The sequence below is a fragment of the Micrasema longulum genome, unplaced genomic scaffold, assembly GCF_059751315.1.
Source record: "Micrasema longulum isolate JH-2025_06_02 unplaced genomic scaffold, ASM5975131v1 h1tg001249l, whole genome shotgun sequence".
Lineage (NCBI taxonomy): Eukaryota > Metazoa > Arthropoda > Insecta > Trichoptera > Brachycentridae > Micrasema > Micrasema longulum.
This window is the reverse complement of record NW_028278436.1, coordinates 133,612-153,830: the sequence shown is the minus strand read 5'-3', so window position 1 is coordinate 153,830 and position 20,219 is coordinate 133,612. Positions and strand designations below refer to the sequence as shown.

Sequence of the window (20,219 nt, the reverse complement as noted above, 5' to 3'; positions counted from 1 at the left end):
TAGTTTTATTTTGCAGGTAGAATATAGTCTTAGTTAATTAAAATTTAGTTTTTTAAGAAATAATATGCAAAACATCATGATTTTAATGTTAAGAAGTAGTCATAAGTTAGTTTTGGAAAGAGACCACTGATAAAAGTGATGAGTGAGAGAGAGAAGGAGAGAGCTCCTAATTTTAGAGTTATAAAACCACCCCAAACGGTTGGAACAGACGAGTCGGAAAACAGCCGAGGACAGTCGATCAAGAGTCGGTCGACAGTCGAGGAAGTGAGTCGGGTCTACGCGATCGTACCCTTGGTCTCGGAGACAATGCAGCGTGGAAGTCGAAGTTAGGGAGTTTAAGTGCAGTGAGTAAACAGGGTAGCAAGTGCTACGTAGCAAACCTCGTGGAATCCGACTACTCCACGAGGGTCATCGGAGGCCGCCTTCCAGCCGTGAAGGTCCGTCCGCACCCAGGACATCCATCGTCCTCCAAAGGAACGCCGGTTTCCTGCACCACCAGTGCGTGTGCCCAAACCACGGCCGGCCAATCTTCCAGTCGCCCTCACCATCACTACGGGACCGAATCCCGAGAGCCGCTCAAGGCTTTATCCATGACAGATCTCCCCCCAGGACATCGCCCAGCATGTGTTCGACTGAACACAGCATCCGGACTACCATCCATCATCTCTCCACATAAGTGAAACCTCCATTGTGTTAGAATTAAGATATAAGTGAAGAATGACAATTAAGAACTGCATTAGTTAAGGACCTAGATCTGTAAGTATTTTTCTTTTTCTCATGTTTGTAACTAGTTCTAAGATTATTCCCATATTCTAGTTTAATAAACAAAGGTACATAAAACATTCAAGCTTTTTAAATTATTTTCCAATTTGCTCGTTTTCAGAATAGATTTGAGTTTTCTTTATTTTCTTTTGGGCTTTAAATTCATTTAGTTTTGATTCGGATATTATCATGACGGGAAATAAAAATGGGAAACGCGTGGTGAAGTAACTTTCTATTCCACATTTTCGATAAGGCACCAGGAAGACGTGATTTTCTAATTCATCTCAAGTTTCCGTTCGGTGGATGTTCCCGCTTTCTCTCAGTTAGCGGAGAGACGGACAGCTTCCGTCTATTCATACGCGCGAACGCGGAACTTGATTTTTACATCCTCCGAGATAATCAAATCTCATCTTAATTTTTCTCTCATCGCCACTCTCCAATTACCCAAACTTACCCCATTAAAAACATTATTTTTCATATTCCATTTTAACCCCCCGTGATAACATTACTAATTAACAGAGACAAACAGAAACTTTTGAGGTTCTCATTTTTTCTCTGGTTTGCGATTTGTTTGACTGACAAACTGACAACTGACAATCACAGACAGACAGATATCTGACAATTTTAACTTGACAATAATCGACATTTGTACTATATAATCTGTGATCGACATTATTGACAGTTCATGGTTGTATGCTGACAATTTTAATTTGACAGTTCATGGTTGTAAGTTTTGTAAAAATCCATCTTATCGTTTAAAATATACAATGAATAGTTGATAAAAATTGTACGCAATGGATTCTTTCGGATCTATTAAAAACCAATGTCGGATATGTTTACAAAAAAATAGAGATATATTCTCTATTTTTGAATGCCGCGACTCTATCAGTATACATGAAGATGTTATGTTTTGTACGAATATTTCAATCAAGAAAGGAGACAACCTTCCCGAAGGCATTTGCTCCGAATGTTTCCGAGAGTTAAAAATCTCATCGCAATTTAAAAGAAAAAGCGAACAATCTGACTTGATTCTGAGAGAACTTATTCCGAGTAAAGAAAATAAAATCAAAGATGAATTCGATTCCGCGGCATCAATAGAAAACACAAACTTTAGTCCTGCGAATTCAGACTGCGACGAAGATTATAAACCTTTGAAATCATTGATTAAAAAGAAGAAAAAAATACACCAATATCATCGCCGAGAAGATCTCGAACATTCGAACGAAAGCGTTTTAAATAAAGATATTAAGAAACGACAAGAGAAACAAACCAGAAAAAAACAAAAGCAAGTCAACATTTTGAATAAAGGAGATTCCACCGAATTTAAATGTGAAACGTGTAATTTAAGATGTCAAAGTAAATGGGTTTTAAAAGTACATATGAGAACACATTCTGGTGAGCGCCCATTTGAGTGTGAAGTTTGTCAGAAGAGATTCGTGTCTAATTCTAATATGAGAATGCATAAAAGGCTAACACATGATGAAGAAAAACAGGTATTTTATAGACATTTTATTTTAATTGTCGCTCAACATAAATAGGTAAATAAAATTAATATGAATTTTATATTTAAAACACTTACTTTGTGGTTATTCATTAAAAAAAAAAAATTAAAAATTTCAGACCGGTTTCAAAGCTATACAAGCTTCTTTAACAAGGTATACTTAACTAATGAATTCTATCCTATTTTATTATATCAGTATTATGCTACATATTTGGAACTAATAAATCAAGTCTTTCTGTCTATGTTTAATCAAAAACAAAACTTATAAATAATGTGACTTGCTCTTCAAAGAATTCAGAGTACTGAATATTATTTAACAGTATATATTGAGAACAGTAGTAGTTACACACATAAATAGAGACATTTACCCAAAATCACAACACAAGATACTCTTCTAGGGATCTGATACTAAGTGAAGGGGTCAACACTGTTCTGGCATCGAAACAACACTACTACGTTGGCAAAAAGGTCCATGACTAAAAAGTCATGGACCTGGCAAAAGCCAGAATCGTAGAAAGACGGGGGTGTTGTTGAAATTGGTCGTAGGGAGTCAGAAAGGTTGATGCATGCCGTGGATTGGAGATTCTTACTGGATGTCGAAAATAAAATGTGAAAATAAAGAATAATTTAAAAATATATCTACACAAATGGCAATCATGAAGTTTCGCATTATAAATAAATGTCTATGTTTTATGAATGTATGTATGTGTGTGTGTATGTATGTATGTGTGTGTGTGTGTATGTATGTGTGTGTATCAGTGGCGAGCGGTGAGTTTTTAAATTGGTAAGCTATGAAAATTCTGATAAAATATCCATAGCGGTAGTATGGCATATAAAAAACAAGTCTAACAAATGGCTCCAGTGGCTAATAGTTTCAGTTAAAATATTTTCTAATGTAGCACAAACATTTGATTTAAAAAATACAATTTAAAAAAACATAATTGCAAAAAAAAAAAATTGGAACTCCTATAGACTCGAACCCCCGCCTACGTCATTAAAAAGCAATGACCCATCCGCGCAGCTATTTCGCGTTTTGGACTAAGCGTCGAAAAAGTAATTAATAAACTGGATAATTCATTAGCGGAACGGTGCATCTTTGGTTAAGTCAGACTATTATAACTTGTCTTGAAATAAAGCAATATTTCTTAATAAATGATAATATTTAAATAATTTAAAAGTATTCCTTACCGAGTACGATAGTTCACCAAACAAAACATAAGTTACGTTTTAAGAATCATTGTTTCATCGACTTTTATATCACATTATTATTCACAAAACGACATAAGTTATACACATTATAATTCTTCATATATATTTATTCTTAACACTATACACTAGTAATGTTTTATCATAACTCTAACTAAATTTTAAAAATTTAAATGGATACTGAAGAATAACCTACAATATTCAACTGTCATCGTATGCACAAAAACGAATTACAATTAAAAAACAATTAGCGAATCTTTGTTTTTTAAAATCCAATAAAGGATTTATACTATATTATGGATTAAAATATCAATTCGTTTCGATTAAAATATCAAAATATTTATTTATTTTAAAGCAAATTTACTTTCAAACCACCGAAACATAAGTATGATCAATTACTTACTTATTATTGTAACTTCCGCGTTAAGACATACAAAATATATTCGTTATCTCTTTCTCACACATAACGAGTGCGTATATTGTCACCTCCACTAGACTGTCGTAAGTCAAATTGATGTATTTTAAAGAATACTAGCCCTTATGAAAAAGTATTGAAAGACTAAATTGCATTAATGAAAGCTGCAAGATTTTACTGTAATCGCAGGTGTAATTTTTCGAATGAGATTCTAAAGTTTTAGGTTAAAGACGTATTTGAATTAGTGATTTTAAAGTGAGCAGAGTAATCTCGTGTAATCCAGTAGTAATAATTTTGGCCAATAGAGGCGCAACTGGTCGCTGTATGGAATAAAGGAATATAATATAAATTTACTTACCCAAGAAAAGTAATATATTTTTTTGGTGATGTGTTTTTTCCTAATAATACTACAGTATTATAAAATATTACTTACGATGTCAACAAAATATGGTAAGCTGCATGTAATTGATTATAAGGAGCATTCGCCCCTGGTGTGTATGTATATGTGTGTGTGTATATATATACATATGTGTATATATGTGTATTTGTGTATTTATATGTACCAAAATGTGTATTCGAGTAACTTTATATTTTATTAGTCTGTGCTCACTATTAATTTGTTAACTATTATCATATATTAAAATGTAATTGCCTAGCTTGGAACGGGTATGTACCCTTGTTAGCTGGACAAAGTGAACGTAAAATTGTATTTATGATTAAAGGTGGAAATAAATAAATATTTGTATTCTACTCCAAAAATAAATAAAGCTAACCCACCTAAAAAATGGAGGCGGATTCTTTTTATAAATGTTTTTTTTTCTAAACAATTATCTAAAAAAAAATTAATTCTAACCTTACCTATCCTAACCTATCATAACCTCTGGTTTGTTTTCTAGGTATGTTCTAAGTGTGGGAAATCCTTCAACTGCTTAACTTATCTAAAGCGTCACCAAGTGGTTCATTTGGACGTGAAACCATTTGGCTGCGCCTTGTGCCCGCGGCGGTTCACTACAGCGTCTTACCTCAGGGAGCATATGGCTCGTCATCGCGGGGACAAGAAATTCTTCTGCGAAGTCTGCGGTACCAAGTTCATATCCGACGTTAATCTCAAGCAACATATGGTCACGCATGGAGTTCTGAAATGGGACTTTAAAAGGTAAACTATTCATTACCTTTCCATGTCCTCTCCCTAGGACGCACATATGGTATCCACAAACAACCTTTGTCATGGGCGAATCGTCCTTATAAGCAAATATTCGCAGCTTACCATATTTTTTTATATTTAAAATAATGAATAAATGTATTAATAAAATAAATTGCATCTGTCCTGTACGGGCTTATTTTGGCTTTTTTTGGTGAAAAATTATATTTTTTAGTATATGTGCTTCCGATGCGAAAAGTTTCGTAAGTGAGTTGAAAGTATGTGATTTTGGTTCATATATTGGATAAAATTTTGGTTTAAAGTTTCACAAATGGAATCATATTTTAATGTTTTTATTTTGCTATAAAAGAATATCTAAATAAGACATATTTACGTGAGGTTTTTGGGAATACAAAAATTCAAAATGTGATTTTTCTCAAGCCTGACTATTCTGTGCTACAATTCACCACGTGAGTATTTGGTTTGTAGTGAATTAAAAAAATAAAATAATAATAACAAACTGGCAAAAAAAGTAGCTTGCTGAGAAAACAGAAAAAATTAAGTATTTGGTTTGTGGTGCAACTGATAGGCAGAAAAAGTAGCTTTAATCACATTTAATTTTTGTATTCTCACCAGAAATCGAACCTAGAACCTTCTATGCGTGAGTCAAGCGTCTTAACCACTTCACCACGGAGGCCGCCGGGATATTTAATATGTAGGGTCCATAGTCCATAATCGATGACACACACATGTTAAATTAGTTCATCTGAAGTAGACTAATGACCGACGATACAATGTCATCATTTTCTATCAAATCCAATACATTTGTGTAATGGGCTGTTCGCAGGTATACAAGAAATGTTTATGAATTTTCGCTCCTATAATAAATAGACAGGCATAATATTTTTGTGTAATATTAAGAAAGAGAGAAGAAAATATTCTGTAAAACCCGTACACTAACAAACCAGTACACTATGAGGCCGACTAATCTCCACTCGATTTCTTTTAGCAAAATTTTCACCCGCGAATAGAAACTAAATAAATAAAACCAAGAAAGAAAATAACAAATAAGTATCCACCCACTCTTATTTTGCCGGAATGTATGAATTGGCGCGATACGTGTGAAACGGGCCCGTACAGGACAGACACAATCAATCATTTCTAGAATAATAATATCACACATCAGTCATTTAGACTCTTTACTGTTGATATAAATTAAAATTATATATCTGTACCTATTCTATTCTATATCTTACCAGTCTGAAAATCCTCGTCTGGAGTAAAAGTACTACATAATTGGTAAATAAACTTCGAGCAAAATTGTTACAAAATGTTTTATTATTTTGTCTTCATAAAATGTTAATTAAAAAATTGTCATGTTTAGGCACCAGTGTACATTCTGCGAATACAGGACAACAGGAAGAGTAGCTTTAGCTAGACATATAAGGAAACACACCGGAGAGAAACCGTTCCACTGCCCACACGAAGGTTGCCAATCATCTTTTGCCGGCAAGGCTTCGCTCAATCTACACATCAGGTAAAGAGTTCTTGATTTTCATCTCGGATCATTCTAGCCAGCATTGCAACCCTACGGATTTTGGGAGAGAACTGTCAATCTTCCAAATTCTGTTGAAATTCTACGGATTTATAAACACATTGCCTTGTTTTTTCCATAGAATAGAATTTCAATACAAATTTGTATTTTAAATTTTGAACATTTTCTAAAATTTTTGGTATAATAAATCTACCAATTTTCGCTTGATGGAGGTTGGCAACACTGACTAGCTGTTATTTCTACAGCTACTACATTCTACTCCGACTAAGATTCCAACACATAAAATACTTTAGTCTACAATCTGTCCGATATTATCAAATAGATTCGCACACCAAATTGTAGCACTAGAAACTGCTACAGTTTGCTTAACAATAAAATGTGATTTCCATGATAAATACTTAAACACTTTTAATCAGCAGCCCTCAAAAGTTGGTATTTTCAAACATACAATAGATGTGCAAGGGTTGATTGATATGCTCCAAATCTGACCTGCTTCGAGTTGAGCAGTTGTGTATGTATTATGTAGCCTAATATGCCTACGTACCGAACGACAATTTGAAACCTGCAACGGCTAGTTACAACAGGTCGCTGACCACTGCAAAATGTTGTTTCATCAGGACAACGCTCCAGCACACAAGATGTTAGTGTCAACGGCTGCTATTCTCAGAGCTGTTTTATAATTGGTTGAACACCCCTCATATTTACCTCATCTAGCCCCCAGTGGCTACCGGCTATTCTTATGATTAAAGGAATATTTGTGTGGAGGGAAAATTTTGTGCCACTTCGAATTAGGTCAGGGGTGGAGCATATATCAATCAACCAAAAAACAGACGTGGCTATCTCCAGTCACTGTCTTTTTGGTTAATATGACTGCCTTTGTTGTTTTACATAATAATATTCTGTTTAAACATAGCCATCTCCTTTATTTCTGCTAAGAATACAGTTTGAAAGCAATAGAAACTCATAGAGTCATATTAATCAATCAAAGACTAAAAGTCAATTTACTCAGTTTTACTTACAATAGAGATATTAAACCCACTTACCCGGATCCGTTTTAAAGGTCTTGTGGCGTCTTTTCAGATCTGCACATTGCAAAAACATTTTTTTAGCATTGATGAACGGCAAATTATTATTATATTTATATTTTTTACAATAGATATAGCCATGTTTGTTTTTTAGCATCACAAATTATGTACAATGAACTTTCACCAAGATTTTTTTCACTTACAAACTTGAATGTTACAGTAGCCGGCAGTAAATAAAGGACATCGCTTAAAAAAGAAACTGCTGGCCATAATTGGCTAACTTTGCCCTTGTAGAGCGTCATTTCTCTCTGTCGCACGAGTCCAGTATCTAGACACAATGATTTACGTGTATGAATGACAAAGAAGACGCTCTACAAAGCCGAATCTTTTTGGAGTATCTTTCTTAAGCACGATGTCCTTTATTTACTGTCGGCTACTGTCCATAGCTTCTATCGATAAGTGCATACCCTTGACTTCCCCCGCATAGTACAAACGACAGGCGCCGTGGCGTACTTGGTTAGATGGCTAACTGTGAAACTAGCGTCGCAGGTTCAATTCTCGCCAGTTGCAAGAAAGATTTTTTCTTCTCGATTTGTCTGGGTACTTCCACATTCCCTTTTCCCGCCTGCTGACAAGCCTCTAAAATAGAGGCTCATCGGGTTATCCTTTGTGGAAACGCTGAATAAAAAAATAAAGTTAATAATAAATAACAAATTCTGACCTTTTCTGCTTTCAGAATTCATACGGGAGAGAAACCGTATTCTTGCAGTCAGTGTCCGTCAAAATTTTCGCGAGGAGACAAGTTCAAGAACCACATGTTGAAGAAACACAACATTAACAACGTTGGACCCAATAAGAGATCTAGACTGATTATCCAAGAACTGGCAGTGAATGAAGACGCTACAACCAACATGCCTGTAATGGTGCATTGAAATATATATGCTTAAGAAATAAAAGTAGTGCACCTTCTTTAAATAAAAATAAATATTATTTTAATGATTTACCAAAATATTTAAATTTTGGAGGCATTTTCAAGTCGACAGTGCTCACGTATACTGTGGAATTGGCGAAAAAAACTCTTTTGCTCTGGTAAAGAAATCTAATGAACAAAAAGGGGCCTTTTTGTACAAATTAAAGTGTTCTAAAGTGAAAGTACCCCCCCCCCCCCACATACCCGAAAACCGTTTTAAAAACCTTGGGTCTTCCAATAGGTTTCCCACATACTATTTTACAATATTTGTTGGTCAATAAACGAGTTACTCTACTTGAACTCTACTCCATTTATTGCCCCTTTCGCTGTGAGTTTGGAAAATTATATGGAGGGCTTAAGTCGGAAATTGTCATTCCTTCTCATGACCATATTGCAATCACACGAAAGGTAGCAAAAACTGTTTATATGTATAAATTCAGTTACAAATATAATTTTTTTATAAACTAAAAAACATCAATTGAGATTATTATTATCATTGAAGTGTTCTGATAACAGGAAGTTTTTATGTAATTATTTTCAAATTTTTGAGTACTTGATAAACACAGGTGGTAATGTTGCAGTCGGGTTGCCAACCCTCTATGTATGTATGTATGTATTCTGGCTAGGATGACATTCTAGCCAGAATACATATTATATTAATTTTAAGCGAGTACCTTTAATCTATTTTAACGAAAGTTAGTTGTTGGCGCATTTGAACTTATCAACAAACAAACCGAAACAATTGTCTACTTTTGAACCCATTCAGACTACTCGTTCAGATCAGCTCTTGTGTCAGCTTATTCCGACCATCTACAACCCTATTGCTCAGGAAATGCTCCCGTGGATTTGATTGAATCTGGTTTCCTCTAGCCTAAGACTGGCCCCGAAGACGAGCATCTTGTTTATGGGATCCAAGTTTGGGCAGCTATAGTGGCTGTTGAATATCTCTATCAGGTCACCCCTTTCTCGCTGTTCCTGCAGCGTTATGAGACCGAGATTTCCCAATCTCTCCACATATGGAAGCCGTTTTAGGTTCGGCGACAACTTTGTAGCTTGTCTTTGGACTCTTAGAATAAAAATTGATATCCATAACAAAATAGAGATTCCATATCTGAAACCTGTATTCGAGAGTTGGTCTGATATAGGGTTTGTATATGAGAAGACTTTTTTTATCATGTAGATAATTTAATTTGATATTGGCTAGTCAAAGTACAAAATGGCTCCGTATTGTAAAAGGCCCAATCGACAATTAGCCGTATTGCATTTGGGCTGAATAACCACATGCCACATTGAATGGTATATTTTTTCATTTATTCTGGCTGACTGAACGATCAGCCATATTGTTTATTATGTTCACTCATGGTTTCGGCTGATCCACAGGATCCACAGACATTCACACTCCAATAATTTACAATGAGGAACTTCAGCCCTACGGGAAATTGGATACAAAAAATGTTTTCTTACGCGGGGTAAAAATTAGAGCATTAAATTGTACCGCAAAGTTTCTTGAAAATGTACAAAAAAAAATAATAAAAAATATTTTGATAAAAATACACTACTTTAAATGACGTCACTGGTTCATGTGAATCAACCTATGATCTGAGAGCTATGGAAGATTTCCGGTTTGCTTGTCGCTTCTGGACCAATAGGAAGAACTGAATGAGAATAAGCGGAAATGAACCTCTGACGTTACACGCGGAGTTATTTCAGAAATACAAAACTTTAAAAAATCGTAGCGCCGATAATACGATATGAAAAATTAAAAAAATTTTTTTTTGACTTAGTTTAACAGTCTATTAACAAATAAAAAAATTGAAAAAAAACACTGAACTTCCTCATTAAAATAGCTCCTGACGTTGAAATATTTAGGTAAATAATAAGAACGCAAATAAAAAAAAAAATATGACATGATGTCTAACAGGTCGAAGATCTGTAATGCTTTCATTTCAAATAAAGTATAAGTCCTATCAGTCTAATAATTACATGATGTAACAACTTATATTTATATACGATTTACTAATAAAGAAAAAAAGAAAATAAAGAAATAATGAAGGAAATATCTGTTCATTTAGAAGAACAAGATCAAGATTACACTGTGGAGATTGCTGACGAGGAGAAGAATATAGACTTTAACATTCTGAAGCTTTTCAGTGTTTAGATGTCGCTATAAAGTTGTATGAGAGATAGGAATAATGTAACTCGACACAACTTATATGTTGAAAAATATATGCGATACATGGAGTTTCCGGAAAGTAATGTCAGTTTTTTTTTAACCCGAATGTACGTTGGAGCGCGCGTGGACCGGTTGGGAACGGTAGTAGGGGAAGTCAGCTAACAAACGCTAGGTCTCTCGGTCTTCCCGGCTACCTGGAGAGTGAGGACAGCCATTTCCGTGGAAGTTGTTTCGGGATCTCGTACAAAAGTAAAAATGCAGCATTCGGCAGAGCAAAGGATGGCGATCAAATTTTGCGTCAAACTTTCAAATGCCTTTAAAGAAGATACTGTCGGATTAGCAAAAGGTCGAGGTCCCCTCACCCCAAGAATGCCAGGATGAGCAGATCCAAAATCAAGACGATGCTCATTGCGTTTATTCCCAGATATTTAATGTAGTCAACTGGTTTTAAAATCTGGCACGAACAATTAATATCAAAGGACTGGTTCATTGCGAGTTTATATCACCTGGTACAACTGTGAAAGATAAAATTTACGTTGAAATGCTAAAAAGACTGAAACACAGGATACAACGCGGTCGGCCAGACAACGCAGATGACTGGAAGTTACACCACAACAATGCACCGGCTCACAGCGCCTCCCTAGTCACCAACTACCTGGCCAAAGCGGGGGTTCCAATGATTCCCCAGTCCTAGTCTGGACATGGCTCCCCCGACTTCTTTTTGTTTCCACGCCTAAAAAGAAAGACTATCAAGAAGATCCAAGCAGCTTGTACCGCGGCCTTAAGGAGCATTCCGGAAGAGGCCTACCGTGGCGCATTCGATGCCTTGAAAAATCGCTGGATGCATTAACACAGGAGGAGACTATTTTGAAGAATTTTGACGTGTTATAATGAAAAGTTTAATAACTTCTTTGTTCTCGACTAACTGACATTACTTTTCGAACACACCATGTATGGAAAATTTTAAACAGAAATCATACATTAAATTTTGTCATTTTTAATTAAAGGTGCATACATATTATGTAAGTGTACATATTTCAATAAAAACATTCGCAATGCGTAAATATTTTTTTCTGCTCTTGATTACATATTTTTTGATTTTCGGTTATCCGGAACTACCCTCATCCTCAATTAGTTCGGATAATTGAGTTTCTACTGTATTAACGATTTTGGCTTCGTTAAATAAAAGGAATAATAAAAAAAATATATTAAGCATAACTTCTACTATGCATGGTCAATTTAAAAAACATTATTGGGTCCTTCTCGAAATTAAATTTAAAATGTACACTTTTTGAATTTACAAAATTTTCTCATTTTTTAGTTATCGAGAAAGCCATTCTTAAAATGGGTAAATTATGTAATTTTTCCTCTCGATTCGTAGGCAAAATCGTAAACACATGGACAAAATTAATTTTGATATGGTAGCAAACTTTGAAAATTATTTTATATAGGTTAAAACGGGATTTGTCGCATGTCTCTTACACAATTAAAGACCTCGACAATATTAACATAAATCCATCATAAACTCAATTTTGTCCTGGGGCGGAAAAAATACGATTTGATCTGTTACTCCTCAATTAGATTTTGTGCAGGGTCAAAATTATCGTAGATTGTAATATTTAAAATGTAACCGTATGTTTCACCAAATTATAACTAACATCTTCCTCACATTGATTGGTCGAATCCAATACATTTTCCGATCTCCCCGATAAACTCCCAAAGCCAAACATATTGATTTGAAGCGCAGATTTCAAGAATGACATAAGAATTAGTGATGCAATATATATTATTAAAAAAAGTTAATTATTTTACAAATACAATTTTTAAGGAAATTAATATTTAAAAAAAAGGTAGTGGTATGTTATATTTTATGAACAGTAGTTTTGCCGCTTTTACGAATTCTGGTGTTCTTCATATATAAGACCAGCTCCGCTAAATAATTGCTCACTGGCGACGCTGCTGGGAAGAGCAGATAAATATTGGCGCACTAACGGTAAAAGATTAGCATATTTGTCTGAATTTAATTTCCACTACATAGTGAGATCCTCGTGTAAAGCCAATCGTTTTTCTTTTTTTTCTCCTGAAGTGGTGACTGTCTCCAAAAATAGATTCTCATTATTCATAATAGAGTCTTGCTGGCCCTCATTCATCCTTAACATGGATTCTAACATTTGTAATGATGAATTCATCATTGGTGATGACGTAGGTTGGACGCCTGAAACACCCCTCCCGCGCGTAAAGTTCCATTATAAAAGTTGCAGAAACAGGTGTCAAAAAACGTGCGGAACTTCCACAGTTACGGAAGCAGAAGTCTGTTGCATCACTAATAAGAATACACAATACTGAGGAGATGGTTAGTAAATAAAAACAAGGGGAATGCTGTTAAACACCTGGTATTTTATTAAGTGTTTGATGTGATATTTAAGATTCCTCGGTAGCGGCCTTCAGGGATTTGAGGAAGGAGGATTTCTTCTGTCGGACCCTATTCTTGCGCTCAGCCAGTGTCAACTTGGCTTTGTTCCATCTCTTCTGTTCTCCTTCCTTCTTTACCTTCTTCTCCTTGGTCTCGCGCTTAGGGTTATTCCTGATGGATGAGTGAGCTTTTTTGTACATCTCTTCAATCTGTAAAACATAAATTTTTAAGTATTTTCATTTAGAAGATTTTTCTGTAATTTAAAAAAAAATAGCTTCCCCAAAGAATTACGTTCAAGGGTAGCAAGTTTTCAAAAAAGAAACCAAAATCATTTTAAGAAAGATTAGAGCGGTGAAAAAACATCATGGTTAGTTATCCTTGGGTCATCAGGTCATCAGGAGGTCATCAGAGTCAGGAAGACTATATTATTTCATTTTAATAACAATATTTTGAGTTTGTCCAAATTTTTGTAGACAAGGATTGGATTCAACTCCCTGGGGAGCTGTTTATATTAACATATTACAACAGAGATGAAGAACATTTAAGAAAAGGTAATATAGAAGTCTAGGCATCTACAGGGCTTATGGCCTGTCAATGGCTGGTTTAAGTGGCCACTTTACACACTGTGCAACATTCACCATTCTGCCTATATTTGAACATCTATGTTCCTTCAATTCTTTCATCTGTTGATGTTTGTGAAGTTAAAGAGCTGAAACCTTTATTTATGCGGGTGAGATTCATCTTATTGAATTATTTCACCTACATACTAGGCAACGCCTGAAAATGTTATTTTTTCAATTTCTATACTTCTTCATGTAATGTGTGTAAAGTGGCCACTTAAACCAGCCATTGACAGGTCATAAGCCCTGTAGATGCCTAGACTTCTATATTACCTTTTCTTAAATGTTCTTCATCTCTGTTGTAATATGTTAATTTTAATAGTACAAATTAATAAGTAGTATTGAACTTACGGAATCTGAGATAACTCCTAATTTGATATATTTGCTGAACTGTCTCTTGAAAGCCTCTTCATCGTTGGATTCCAAGGTCTTCATGTACTCGGCAACATGGAGTCCGAAGATGTGTTGTCTGGAAATGTTTGCATGTGTTATTATACGATACAGTTCCCAGATAATAATTATTGCTCTACAGTATGCTATGTGGTAATCATATTGTGAGGCAGACCGGTTTGAATAATTCCCAAGAGGAGAATAGATTCTCACAACCAAATGTTTGCACCGAGGTTTCTATAGCTCCGATATTGGCTGCCCGATTATGTAATCAGATACATGTCGGGGGATGAAAGGAGCAACACATAACAATGCTTAACTTTGGTTTATATAAGATTCCAAAGACATTGCTTTATTGTTTGATAAAGGATCATTAATTTTGTTGTTGGGTTTTAAAATAGTGTACACAGATATAAATTTGAGTTTTATGGTCAATCAAAATATTTCATTTAAATTATTTATTGACAATTCTCGATGGAATTCCATTGTAATGATGTAATAAATTATATTTCCATACAAGTTATTAATTTAAAAAAATACTTGGTACACTTCCACTTATTTATTTTGACCAATTAGCGCTTTCACCCTCTAATGGGCATCTTCAGACTGGTGAATATTATACAGTGTAAGGGTAATTTATATAAAACTAAATATTATCTTAAGTGTAGGTACATTTAAAAATAAGTTGAAAAAGATACAATACGCAATATTGCAATGGAACAGAGTGAGACAAATTATTGAAACATGTGTTGGCGGCGGTGTACTTTAAGAAAATATTCCATTATTTGAAATATATTTATTGTTTTATTACAATGCACAGGGTCTAACTAAGGGGGCTAATAAGGGTGAGTTTTTAAATTCTATCTGCTGATTTATTAAAATTCTATCACTATTATTTTTTATCCTATTTATTTCTAAAATTTCTAATCTATCTAACTTTTGACCTTTGTGTCCTACATGTAAATTTTGTATGTTTTTTTTTTTTATCAAAAGTATGTTTAAATTAATTTAATTGGTCAAAATAAATAAGTGGAAGTGTACCAAGTATTTTTTAAATTAATAACTTATATGGAAATATAAGTTATTACATCATTTCAATCAAAATATTTCAACAAGGAAGTTTAGTTAAAAAAAATTAGATGTATCGTATTATTGCTATAATAATTTCGAAAATCCTACTGAAAGTCAAAATTACACCGCCCACACCATGACGAGTTCAGGTCAGTGAGTGTTTTTGACATTTAATCGTTACCCGTACAATTATAAAAACAAATTTGTACCCGCTTAATGTCAAAACACACTAAACAGTCGAAAAATATGACTACTTCAGAAACCGGAGATCTGTTCCGGTTGCCACAACATAAAGGTATAATAACGGCGTCGCGGGTTCGATTCCCGTCAGTTGCAAGAAAAAAAATCCAAGAAATATTTTTTTCTCAATCGGACTGGGTGTTGCCGTGTATTTTTCATATCCCCTCTATCCCTCCTCCTGACAAGCCTCAAAATAGAGGCCCCAGCGGGTTATCACTTTATTAAAAAAAATAATATATATATATTATTGTAAACACAAGGTCACTTAAAGCATTGCAAAGTTCATTTTATTAATTAACCATGTTTTCAAGAAACTTCACTGTAAATTTAAATGTTCAAATTTTTACCACGTGTAAGGAAACATTTTTTTATATCAAATTTCTCATAGTACTGAACTTCCTCATTTTGACCCCATTAAACAAAACTGAAAATCAATTGTGGTAGAGAGAAGTTAGAACCTTTGATACAGAGTTTAGGACACTACAGAACCACAAAACTCTCCTAACAATTATTTTACGTAGAAACAATATTTTACTGAGAAATCTCACTGTTTATAGGACTAATGTTCAGAGGGGGGTGGTTACTACTCCAATGTATTATGCAAGTTGTACCTGTGGACATCGGCATTGAAACTCTTGGCTTCAGAGTCGTATCCGGGGAAGCGTTTGGTGGAGTGGGGGATGTTCAGGCCTCCGTCGGCCGCCCCCTTCAGGGCTCCGAATATGCGGGCCCCCGTCGTGGTGCGGGCAAGACCCACATCCAAGTGACATCTACAATTCAATTTTTCAAGATTAAAAAAAATCTATCGATAAATTTTGTGATTACATGGCTTCAAATATAAATATATGTAAGGCGCATCAGCCCGAAAACAACTATTGAGCTGTCCGAAACAAAAAACCAAAGTAACACAAACAACACACGGCACATGCACCGAGAAAAATGTCATCGGTATCACAAAGACCGAGAATATCAAGGAAAAGTTTTGATTTACAAATTAGAATAGTTTTGAGTTAAAATGCGACCCCTTAGTTTCACACATTTAATTATAAATTAGGGAGGAAATGAATTCAATTAATTTTGGTTTAATGCACTTATCGAAACCCTTCAGTAATAACATTCAAATAAATATCTTTTAACACTTAACAACGTAACTGTCAAATATGCCGTACATCTGTTTTTTTAAAAGAAATAAAATTGAAAAAAAAACAACTTTTCCGATTCTTTCACATTCAACAAATAAGTGTATATGTTTGTGCAAACTTAATTGACTTAATATAATGATTAAGACGTAATTAAAGTTTACACAGTTACTGTCGTCCACGTTCGACACGGAATGATAATTATGGATCAGACTGCAATTAGCGTGGACTTATATATAATACAGGTCTCAACCATGGTGAGTATCTACAAGAAATCAATTTGCATAATTTAGTGAAAGTTTGTAAAATTTATATCGATTGCAAAATTATAAATTTGTGCCCGGACGGAATAATATAAATCATAATTTCCTTTCCACACCTAATGGTGCATAGGGCACTGTATTGGTACACCAATCGCAGCGTACCTTGATCATTTTTGTTACATAAAGGTAAGATGATCAGTCCTTATGACCACTACTACACCACGATACTGATAATAGTATAAATAAAAAAAAATGTAACAAAATTATAAATTTATTTTGTACAAAAAAAGTTACTACCTATAGTTTATGGTCGCCGGCAATCCATCACTGTGCTTGTCATATCACGGCCTAAGTCAGCCAGTCATGCCATTTGGCGGTGAATATTTTCAAACATTGCCAGTAAAAAAACAAAAAAAAAACAATAATTTTATTGTTCACACAAAAAAATAATTTAATCTCTCTTCCAAAGTGGTCAAATTTAAGATACGCGGTGATGGATTGCCTACGAGTGACACACTATATTTCCCCAATGGGTTTACTAAAATTATTTGTGGGACAGGTGTACTATCACAAATTTAGTGGGATAAATAGGAATTTCTTTGTTTTCAATAAATACTGTATTACCATCTAAAGAGGGATGTTTACCTGAAGGCGCCGGGTCCATCTTCAACTCCCTCCACATTGTACTCTGCCCCGTTGACCTCCTGGTTTCCGGGGTAAAGGGTGTCCAAGCCGAGCTTGTTGAGGAGACGCCTCGCCAGGAGCAGGCCGGTGGAGTAGGCAGCCGCGTAGTTGGTCAGACCTACCTGAGAACAAACCCCCGCTTTAGTACAAAGGTAAGTATTATATCGTGGGATAATCACTGACACTAGGTAACTTAAAAATCAGCATTTTTGAGTTTGGGTGAATGCTACATGTCTATTTGTAGCTTTTATGGAGGAGGATACAAGAGTGTGTTTTTAATAGTTAACTCAAATGATCTGATTTTGATATTTACCGAGTTGTAGTAATTACCCCACAATATACAGCTAGCCAACGAGGAATTCCTGCACAACCCGGAATTAAATTTAAAAAATGTTTTCGTGTACACGTGAATATTTAAAAATTTTGGAGTAGGATGAAATATCTCAAAAACGCACACAAAAATAAATAAAAAAATGTTACAAATAGAATTAATTTTAAAATCGTAAATAAAATCGCGAAAATAACTGAACCTTCCGTACGTGACTCGAGCATTTTAACCACTACACCACGGAGGCCGCCGTATCTGCTAAATTGCTAATTTTACAGGACATGACTGTTTTCAGCTTTGCCAATTTGAACTATTTTTTTACAAGAGAATACCCATATTTGAGGAGCAGAAATGACTTGTTGGATAAAAATTATGTGAGGCTATCGAACATCTATCATGAAAAAAAGTGGAAACATATTTTTCAGTCATGACTTTTAGGCTTAACCTTTCCCTTACTGTCCTAAATACACCCGCGCGTTATGGTGCTGTGTAGTCACTACACATAAAAAAAATAAGAGATTTAAAAAGGGAAAAATGGAATATTTATAGGGAATGGCTTTAATTAACCATAATTTAATTCAAAGATGACAATATTTCAAATCTAACTGCTGAAAACAAGAAAAAAAACCATTGGGTATTGCTAACGACTCGGGTGGAACGCACGTTCCCACGTTCTCACTTAGTAGCTATATAGTAGTACTGGACTATGTGACTGACTGAGAGCCTACTTTTGATGATATTTGTAATTTATCCCCGATTTCCGATAAAATTCTTTTTTGTGCCTAATAAGTACTTATTTTTAAATAACAAATTATTTCAGTCGACACGTAAATGTGTAATGGAGGAATACTGAAAATCTAAACCCAATATTGATTATATTTATAGAGATATTATAGTTATTAGACGCAATGTGTACTAGCTACACATCACCGCGCACCGGGGAGAAAGGATAAACAGGACAGAATCAGCCATTGCAGATTACTGTAAAATGTAAAATGAGAGAAATGTAAAAATGAATTACCGTAATTCCGTACTTGGGCAATTCATGGGCGTAAGCTGCACAAATAATACGGTCTCCATCGATTCTGGAGAAGGCGACTTGGCACGTAATGTCTTTGTTGGACAACCTCACGATCATGCGATATTTGGGAGTGTTGTATTTGTTCTTGTCCTGGACGGTCAAGCGTTTGCGGGCATAGTAATCAGTCTTTCCCTCACGACGCCTCTTGAACTTGACTTGGTACCTCTTGAAGTACTGCTTGTTCTTCACAACTTTCACGAACCCCTGAAACGGCGACAAGTTAGGTTAGCACGGCAAATTTACGTTTTGATCGATACTTGATCTGATTACAGGATCAGAATAAGCTTAATTCATATATGCAGCACGATTAGAAGATAGAGAACATTCGACACCATAGAACATGGCAGCGGTGAACGCAATCAACCATCGAAACTACCTCGTTTGACGCGCATGTGTCAGTTGTTCATCACAAAAACCATAACATTTCCATTTAAAAAACAGAGGAAGCGATATCATTATTAATCACTCGATTCAGCAGCGTTAAGGTCACAGAGGATTGAAAATATGAATTTAAATACAAATATATGTCATCGTATTGGCATGGTTACTTCACTCGCAGTGTTGTTATCTTAAATTATCAAAGTAATCCGTCGACGAATCCGCACAAAGACGATGCAATATCACACTTATAACATTGGGCTATATATTAGACTAGAAAAAGTGAGATTTTACAAACCATTTTAGTAATAAAAACACAGCTTTATCAGCCGTAAAAGAGCACGTCAGACGTCCGCCCGGCGGATGTCTAAAAAGACCGTAATGGCGGCCGAGACAAGTGTTGCTAGAACTGAAATACAAAACATTGATAAAATATAAATATGTATCCCAATATTATCTCAAAGTTCTTACGCTAAATAATTCAGTTTTGATAAAATTATTTCAACAATTAATATCATAAACCTTTTTGCCCCTTGTCATTAATGCGCAAAAAACAAATTTATTATTTCTAAAAGATTTTTCAATGGTTAGTTATGTTCAATTTTTTCAAGCTATTATTATTTTTTTATTCAGGAATGGGTTTTTCTGTTTATACAGATTTCGGGGATCAAGTTAAAATACAATTTTGTATGCAATAAAACAGAAGAAAAGTACGTATTTTTCCATGGTTCAAGTAGGCTATCTAAAGATAAAGAGACTGCTTGTGTGAATGTTACACAGTGTGGCCAATTAAACTAGCCATTGACAGGTCATACACCCTGTAGATGTCTCGACTTCTATATTATCTTGTCAAAAATATTCTTC

General features: G+C 34.8%; 2 protein-coding genes across 3 annotated transcripts; one reads left to right on the top strand and one right to left on the bottom strand.

Annotated features, from left to right (window-relative positions):
- The first annotated feature begins 1,319 nt into the window (after nucleotides 1–1,319).
- On the top strand, nucleotides 1,320–8,875 carry LOC148276272 (uncharacterized). 2 transcript variants are annotated; one of them, XM_088234496.1, is made up of 4 exons: nucleotides 1,320–2,255; nucleotides 4,781–5,040; nucleotides 6,410–6,562; nucleotides 8,342–8,875. In XM_088234496.1, the coding sequence occupies exons 1-4, from the start codon at nucleotides 1,557–1,559 to the stop codon at nucleotides 8,535–8,537; spliced, it is 1,308 nt and encodes a 435-aa protein (XP_088090622.1). In that variant the 5' UTR covers nucleotides 1,320–1,556; the 3' UTR covers nucleotides 8,538–8,875. The 2 variants fall into 2 exon arrangements, with proteins under 2 accessions (XP_088090622.1, XP_088090623.1); XM_088234497.1 differs by having other exon boundaries at nucleotides 1,336–1,488.
- A 4,250-nt stretch (nucleotides 8,876–13,125) lies between these two features.
- RpL5 (ribosomal protein L5) lies at nucleotides 13,126–19,750 on the bottom strand. Its single transcript, XM_088234498.1, has 6 exons — nucleotides 19,654–19,750; nucleotides 18,918–19,181; nucleotides 17,530–17,690; nucleotides 16,094–16,252; nucleotides 14,133–14,250; nucleotides 13,126–13,370 (listed from the first exon to the last, which is right to left on the bottom strand). Exons 1-6 carry the CDS (start codon nucleotides 19,654–19,656, stop codon nucleotides 13,170–13,172), a joined length of 906 nt encoding a protein of 301 aa, XP_088090624.1. The 5' UTR covers nucleotides 19,657–19,750; the 3' UTR covers nucleotides 13,126–13,169.
- Between the last annotated feature and the right edge of the window lie 469 nt (nucleotides 19,751–20,219).